General features: G+C 33.1%; 1 protein-coding gene across 1 annotated transcript; it reads right to left on the minus strand.

Moving 5' to 3' along the window:
- Positions 1–888: 888 nt before the first annotated feature.
- On the minus strand, positions 889–8,783 carry LOC120328152 (ankyrin repeat domain-containing protein 42-like). Its single transcript, XM_078114452.1, has 12 exons — positions 8,652–8,783; positions 7,855–8,015; positions 7,582–7,689; positions 7,016–7,135; positions 6,394–6,524; positions 5,715–5,917; positions 5,088–5,270; positions 4,626–4,769; positions 4,045–4,113; positions 3,616–3,742; positions 2,855–3,002; positions 889–2,627 (listed from the first exon to the last, which is right to left on the minus strand). Exons 1-12 carry the CDS (start codon positions 8,656–8,658, stop codon positions 2,523–2,525), a joined length of 1,506 nt encoding a protein of 501 aa, XP_077970578.1. The 5' UTR covers positions 8,659–8,783; the 3' UTR covers positions 889–2,522.
- Between the last annotated feature and the right edge of the window lie 140 nt (positions 8,784–8,923).

Genomic DNA, 8,923 nt, shown 5'->3' on the forward strand with positions numbered 1-8,923 from the left:
CTTCTGAATGGAGTCAAGATTGCTGACGGTGGCCCAACAATAAATAGTAATAGCTATAATACGATTTCCAACAGTATTGAAGTTACGGCGAAATGCTACTTAATACATTTAACCTCTGATGCTTTTTAATGGCATTGAAGTTACGGTGAAATGCTGTTTGAACATTTACTGACCGGCGTTTGTTTAAACAGCATTTCGCAGTAAATTCAATACTGTTGAAAAGCGTCAGTCGTTAAACATTTAAATAGCGTTTCACTGTAACTTCAATACTGTTAAAAGGCGCCAGTTGTTATACGTTTGAACAGCATTTCACCGTAATTTCAATACTGTTCAAAAGCGTCATTCCTTATGCGTTTAAACAACAATTCTCCGTAACTTCAATACTGTTAAAAACGTCAGTCGTTTGAGTGTTAAATAGCATTTCACCGTAACTTCAATACTGTTTAAAGTTGTGAGTTGTTAAACATTTAAAAAGCATTTCACCGTAACTTCAATACTGTTTGAAGGCGTAAGTCGTTAAACGTTTTAAATAGAATTTAACTTCAATACTATCAATATTCGATTTCACTGAGGGTATTAGTTTTGGTTACAACGCGATACTACTCTATTCAGTCTTGCTCTGTTATGTTGACGGACTTATGGGCGTATAATAATGCAAGTATAGGAAAAGATTGACCTTATCTGCGCGTTCTTACCCCCGTGTTATTAAACACACGTTAGCGTTAGAGTAAAACCTCAATTGACTTTTTTAGAGGTCAATAAGCACGCAATGTGTTGTAATGCCAAATGTTCGTATATTGTAAGGGTGCACAATCGAATTGAATCCAAAAACAGATAACGAGTTACATTTAAAACCTCAACTTAAGTGTATGCGATGGAACCAAATTTCTAACTAACAAAGAACGATAAAGACAAGCAATAGTGGGCGAGGGAAAGTATCATAAAGCAAATGTCAGGCACTATAAACAATACATGGTGAAAGTTAATAAAATACATAGTAACTAACCTCACGTACTCGCTACACAAGGATGCTGTCGCCAGGGCTGAATTGATATTTAGGAAAAATAAGCTTAGGGCATCAAAGAGAAATTGGCAATATTTGCCGGGTTGAAATAAATTTTGCTTGGCTTCTCCAGTATCTTCCCAAACCACCTAAAATTATTGTGGGCATTAGAACTATTTTCAAAAAAAGATCACGTGATGTATACTAAAACTTACTTATTCAATTTCAGATATCACGAAACACTAGTTACATTCCTATTATTTTTATTTAGCTATAGGACACAAAAGTCTCAAGTGCTTATGGCTTCTGAACGGCATGATCCTGCCCTGCAATTTCGTGCCCATATGTTTGAGCATAGCGTTCTTGTTTTCAGTATTCTCATAGTACCATACTATAAAAAATATATTGCTTAGATTCTCATTGAATAAAAGTAATAGCAGTCTTCTTACTGATTTAAATTTATATCAGCGTTTATATTCAATTTGGCAACCGTTATAAAATTAAAAATATGGAGTGGCGAATAATTCTTACTTTCTTGGTTACTGTTTATTTATTTATTTTACCTGAGTTCTCGCTTTATTTTATCTCTGTGGTTGTGTGTGAATTAGTTTAATCATTTTGGGCGAGTGAACACATGTCACTTTATTCTTGGCAAAACCTACCAAATTATATTCTGTACGCTATGAACCTTACTTAAGGTTTTGTTTGCTCTCCTGATTCTTCAATCATGCATCGAGGTCTGATCTTGTAATAAGAGGATAGATGTCAAGCGTGTTCTTAACGCGATGGGTCAGTTGAAACCAGCGAAATGCGAGCCTTCAACATATTTATATTGAGAGCCCCAGATTTACCAAAATTTCGGAATATTTGTGATTTGTTCTTTGTAACAAGAAACTGCTTTAATGCTACAAATATGAAATGGTTGTTAAGGATATGGAGGAATTGATTCTTCTGAGTATATTGAATTGTATGGTGTATTAATTTCCATTTTTTTGTTTTTAAAATACACAAAATATTCATACCCTAATGTCAATGACTTCATCATTTAATTTACACATCTTTTAATCAAAATAATAAAATAATCAAATTTTATGATAGTGCAAATTGTATGGTATAGATATAATACACACAAAATGAAACAGACAAAACACAAACTTAACTACAGTGGTGGAAAACATAAACGCCAGAATCAACATGATTAAAATGAAAACATGAATATAATAATTGTGTAATATTAAATCATAGCTATTTCTACAAAAAGAAAGATTAGGTTGGTGTATCGCAAAACATTCAGTTGAACCACAGTTTGTACCCTAGAATTCTAGCATATGATACAAACAATTAAATGTTGAATGAACGAACATGTTGTGGATCCAATCCTGAAACTTCCTGAAAGCCTGAGAATTTTTTAACTGATGTGTTTGCAAAAAATAAGGTTAATTGTAGGTAGAACTAGATATACTGTCGAAATATTTCAACTTTTTAATTCTCAATTGCACAAAGCATTCCGTTACAAATATCATTGCATTTTGCTTCTAACGATAAAAGTACCGCCTGACATGTCTTTCTTTTTCTTAGGTTTTTTCTTTCGTGCCCTTCTGTCAGCAAGTAGCTTCTCATATGCCTGGGAAAAATGAAATAATATACACATGTAGTAAATAATCGTGATCTTAGTCAGTAAATTATATGGCGCTAAATTGGCAATAGCATCCAAAATGATGAAGCAAGTCTCTTTTGGCGCAAATGATGCACCCAGACATGCGCAATGATATCTTTACAAAACCGAATATGCTTGATAGAACAAAACACTGAATATGGGGCGACATCCTCACTATTGTCCTTATTACTTACAGCAGTTGTGTCTCGAAGATTCTTTGATAAATGTTCAACTTGTAAGTTGAGATGAGCAGTTTCTGCCCTAAAATCATCAGATTGAGCCTCTAATCCTTCTCGTTTGATTCTTTCGTAATCTAGTTGTTCTTCTAATTCTGCGATTGTCCTGTTAATAAAATGCAGCTATAATAAGCGTTGCACGAGGAAAGCATGATTAGACAGATCATGGAAAACAAAAGCAATATTGTCATCTCGTTATAACAACTCCTGCTTTTAGTTAGTAAACAGAAAATCATGACATGCATCTCACAAATCGTGGTCTGCAAGATCTTGAAAAATAAATGCTCCTAATTTTTTACCAGTTTTCTGTTTATCGAGGTGTAAGCCAGGGAGATGCATTAAGTTCTCTTTGGTTTAGCATTTGAACAATTGTGAAGAAGTAAAATCCAGGGCCTAGTTTTACCAAAGCATTTTTTATTTCTGGATAGTTTCTGATATATACAAGTCATTAAACATTAAATCGTATTTTATTAGGTGAATCAACAAGTTACCATATACTTGGATTGGGCAATATCAAATTATGTTATATATTTTGTTAATGACTTAGATTACATGTTTTGAAGTTCACAACACAGTTCTTAAGTTCAAAATGAGTGTCATAGAGTATAGAAATCATAGAGTATCGGAATCATGAAGAACATTGTTGATAAAAATTGTTTATATAAAAATGTTTCCTTTACTATAAAAACTGGTCATAATTTTGTAAATGTCATAAAAACCTTTTATTTTTTTCATCTTCTCTCAATCGTTTCCTGTCTTCTTCTAATTCACCACCAAGTTGTTTATAATTCGATTTCGCAATTTCCAGCATTCGTTCTATTCTCTCCATTTTGGTATGAGCGCGTGCTGTTAAAAATAGAATCACGTCACAAATAATTAAGCAAACACAGCAAAATTCCAGAAAGTATGAAATTCAACAAACATATCCAATAAAAACGGGAGACTTGCACGATAGAAATAGTCATATGATCACGTCATTCTTCACAAGACACCACAACTTTTGTTACAGATTGCTGAAATTTCCAGAAATTGGATTTAATTTATTCAACCGTGGAGACTTATACAAATCTGAGCCAATCATCCAATCTACCATATTGCTTTGAATGATATTGTTTATGATCATTTTTATTAAGCACTACTACACTTACATCTTGATGCTCTTTTCTCTTCTGGATCCAACAATAATCCCTTGTTGTCACTTGAATCACCAGCTAAACCTTAAAATAAGGATTGAAGGTGCTCCCGAAGTATGCGAACCAAAATGGCGGACATCGGAACGTAACATTGGTAACAGGTTAGGGTTAGGCGATAATTTTTTTCCAATTTTCCTTATTTTAGTCCTATTATCAGTTCGAAGACTAGCCAAGAGCCTGCCGTAGTATTTATACCTAAAATTATGGCTTAACCCTAACCTAGTACACATATTACATTCCAATGTCCGCCATCTTGGTTCGCATACTTCGGGAGCCACAACTAGGCTACCAAGCGATCTAAGTCTATTATTGTTATGGAAAGTAGATTGAGCAGTAAGTGTTATTATATTAATAATTAAGATAGATTGGACAATGAACTCCTTGCTAGAGTTCATTCTTACCCTTACTGAAACAAATAAAAAAAAGGATTATCACTTTCATGAAGATGAATTTTAACAATATGTAGGTAGGTGAAAATGCCATATGAAATAATCATATATTTGAAGTCATATACAGTCTACGAATATTACGAATACCCCTTAATGGTAGGTCCTCTTCATCACTGTAATCTGATTCACTATCATCAGATTCAGAACCACCGAGTAATTGTAATGCACCAAGTTGTCCAAATCGATTTGCAACATCTCGCGGTGTTTGTCCGTTAGAATTTTGGATATCCACTGAAAGGTATATTTATTGTGGTTAAAATTTATCCGATTTTTTCTAATTTTCTAACAAATCAATCACATTTTTGAATTCATCAAAGGATATGGTTAAGAACATTTGTTCAAGCAGTGCATAACACAGGTGCACGTAAAATATTTGAGAATATATTGAAAAAGGTATTTCATTGTTGTAGATATGTCACGATAATCAAGATTGGCTACTAGAAAATATTATCAAAGGTGTCTCAAAATAATGTATATGTGCTAAAAATAATGGATGCCTAAGCATGAGTATGTACGGTACATTGTCAGAAGTAAAAACTCTCTACATACTGCTAGCACCCATCTCAATCAGCCATTGTAATATTTCAATTTGTCCTTGTCCTGCTGCCTTATGTGCTGGAGTTGACATTGTGTTATCTCTTTCGTTGATGTTGATGACACCTTGTTCAATTAGCATTTTCAATGTTGCTAAATCACCCTTATAAGCAGCCACATGTGCAGGGAAAGCGAGGTCTAAAAATTAGGTAAATGTAGATAATAAGAACATAATATTAATAATGGAAATAGAAGACTGATTTTAGATCTTTGTGAATAAACTATGATAATCAAATACTAATGTTCAACATAACATGTATCCTTTCACAACATTTTCTGCACTTTACAGTGTCATGTTGGTCAGTCATTTCATTGTTGTAATTACGCTCATCTGAGCATGATGTTACGAGCCTGAACTAACATATTTAATCATAAAAATGGTGTTAGTGACACAACGACTCGATATCATTTTGTGGCCCACAGTCAATTGTGGTCAAGGTGTTATATATCTACTTTTCAATTGATTCATTTTTTCAATTCTTTTGCTTGATTGTAGAAAACATCATGCATGATGAAAATAAATATCTGCAACCTGAGTCTGCTTATTCATATAATAATAATTAATAATCATATCATACATACTTTCTTCGTCCAAGCCATCTTTCTCCAACTCATAATGATCAAGAAATTCCACAATATTCTGTTTATAAAATCTGTTTGCAAGATCACGAGGTGTTTCCCCTTGATCATTACGAGCAGATAACACTCTCTCTGGTTCAACTGACAGAGAAATCAGATACTTTAGGCAAGACAAGTGTCCTTCTTGTGCTGCCAGATGGCCAGGTGTATTACCTATACAATTGATATTAAAAAACAGCATTTCAATAATGATTTCAACAAGAGCAATGGATAGAACTCACACACAGTCGAGCAAATTATCATTATCAATTATCAAATTATCCATTCATGGAGCATAGTTTTATGGTGTCTGGTGTGTATCATGAAATGTCGAAAGGTAACAATGCTTTATTTAAACATATATGAAGGTCAATTTTGCACCGCTTGTTTGAAATAAATAGAATCAGAATATAGAAAATTCTCTTGGCATGTCCTTGTTTGTTGTTTGCCAAGTAACAGCAAATGCAGTATTTGAAAATTGTTAAATTAAGCTATCATCAATATCACTTCATAATAAGCCAATATTAATAGCAATTGCAAGCATGTCACAAACAATTTGATTAGCATATTCAAAATAGGAATTGATCTTAATGCATTAATGTATCAGTGTTACGTTTAGTAGCTGTAAAAATGAAATACTGAGGTATTACCATCATTATCAACATCTTCTACACTAGATCCCCATCTTGATAACATCTGTAAACATCCTAATCTTCCATGAAAAGAAGCAGAATGTGTTGGAAGCCAGCCATTAAAATCAGGTGTGTTTAAGTCCTACACAAGAACAATAAAATGTTTATGATAATGAGATAATATCAGTCTTTATAAGTTCAATAATTTGAAAATATATACAGTAACTGTCAACAAATTGAATCAGTATAATCATGTTTGAAAGAATGGTGGACTCATTGTCATACGATGTTTCAATGGGCACTGAAGTCATATTTCGTCTATTTAACCACTTTGATTTTGCTGTATTAATAATATTGGTCAGTTCTATATCATTACTACAATTACTCATGCACACATTATAAATTACATGAACTGTACAAAAGCAGTAGTGCGCATTACACATAACTCTAGCTACAGAGCTGATAATCCATTAACGATGGAACAAATAAAGTAGTTCTTATGCATAGTGTTGGAGGAATAGAGAGTTCAACAATAAGCATATGTTGCAATTCCAAAAAAAAGGTCGGGAACCACTGTCCTAAGCAGTTATGTTCAGATAATAGCAATATTTTTTAACAATAACAAAAGCCAACCACTCCGGTTCTTAGAATGGTCTGTAATGTATATGAATGTCCATGAGATGCAGCAAGATGAGCTGGTGATGATCCTCTATCATCTTTACATGAAAAATCTGCCCCATTATTAGCAAGAGCCTGAAAAACAAAAAAGTAAACAAAATTTAGTTCATATTAGTTTGAAAGATACAAGATTTGCATGCCAAAGACTAATTAGGAAATATCAAAATTATCTAATTCTACATCCTACAGTCGTTTAGCAGTGTTTTATATACAAAAGAGAAAGGCACAAATATATGTACAATAAAATAGTGTATCGGTAGGTAAAGCTTCATAGCACCAAGTTTGCTGAAAAAGATCGACACACAATAGTGACAGAACAAAAAGTGTTATTTTTAATCAAAATAAAACAGCTGAAATGTAGAATGCTAAAAGACCCTGAATAAATTTCAAATATTAAAAAGAATATTTTACTAGGCGGCTTCAGCCATCTTGAAGTACTGAAAATTTGTAATGGATTCTCTCCGAACAGCAATAGTAATTTAGCAAAACTTCGTATCCACTAAAAAGATATGTTTAATTACCTGCATGCAAGCATCCTGCCCTCTCATGGCAGCAATGTGTGCAGCTGTCCAACATCTTGGTGTAACATCAGCTGTGTCCGCTTTATGCCACAGTAACCAATGTAGGCACTGAAAAGTAGTTGTTAGTATTAATAGTAAATGTGAGATTGAGAAGAGTTAAAGTTGATCATCCTTCTCTAATATTTCTTGAATTTACAACAATTGAATGCAAAGTCTGTATTTTCCTTATCTTTGAATACTGCTATATCTATTATATTAACACAAAGCAATTACCTCTACAGCCCCAGCATAGCAAGCACAATGTACTGGTGTGAATTTATACTTTGGTTCTACTTCATTCACACTTGCTCCATTTTTCACCATTTCTTCCAGCTGTTTAATTGAGCCATGCATGACAGCATCGTGAATACTGGTGTAACGAACGTCTCTTTTGCCTTTTAAAAATTAAATTATGACAATTTTGCGCAAGAAAATCAATGTATGGTAGATTATCGGTAACTATAACTTTAAGGTGCACAGGTAGCCTTCATTTGTTCACATATTCCTGTATTCAGCAGATCGATTACTACAGTACTGGCATAATTTATGAGTTCATTTCAAAATTGAGCATATCAATCCTTGATACTGAAATATTTCCAATGAAGATTTGTTTTCAAGATTTTTGTGAATCAAATCACAGAAATATAATGGAATATGCAGAAAAGATTTTCATCAACAAAAACTGATAATCAGGAAGATTGTTCAATCATGTAATCATATTAATAACAAACAGTCCACAGGCATGGACAAGGTGGACCGCACACGCATAGACATACAGACATAGACCAAAACCATTTCGAAGAATAAAAAAAAATAACATATTAAAAACCGAAAAAAAAAAGAATCAAAATTAAAAAAAAACTACTAATAATAATAACCATAAAAAAAGGCAAATTTGAATTTACACACATGTAACTTACTAAATTACACTAAAATTGCAAAATATCAGAATACCGTTACCGGTACTGGAATATGACAATCAGATATTATCCTCGGATCTACCAAAGTAATTTTTTATATGCACAACTTACCATTCATGACAAATAATCCCTTCCCTTAAGTGCAGTTCTGATTAAAACACACAAAACGTGAAAAACTATGTCAATCGAAAACCCATGGGCTTATAACCTACAAACTGAATGGGAGAAAACCGCGATTCGGATCTGTTTGTATACAGTGGTTGCTCAGGTTACGTCAGGCGGGGTCATGATAGTAAATCATGCGTATATCTTCAGATTTATATTTTTTACTATTATAGTCAATTGTTCATTTTACAGACATTTTTTTTCAAATTTCATGATTT

The sequence above is a fragment of the Styela clava genome, chromosome 7 (genome assembly GCF_964204865.1).
Source record: "Styela clava chromosome 7, kaStyClav1.hap1.2, whole genome shotgun sequence".
Classification (NCBI taxonomy): domain Eukaryota; kingdom Metazoa; phylum Chordata; class Ascidiacea; order Stolidobranchia; family Styelidae; genus Styela; species Styela clava.

What these genes read in the sequence shown, in the direction of transcription:
- LOC120328152 (XM_078114452.1), bottom strand. An exon ending in GCTATGCTGGGGCTGTAGAG is followed by an intron (nt 7,690 to 7,854) that starts GTAATTGCTTTG and finishes ACTACTTTTCAG; the next exon opens with TGCCTACATTGGTTACTGTG. An exon ending in GGCAGGATGCTTGCATGCAG is followed by an intron (nt 7,136 to 7,581) that starts GTAATTAAACAT and finishes TTTGTTTTTCAG; the next exon opens with GCTCTTGCTAATAATGGGGC.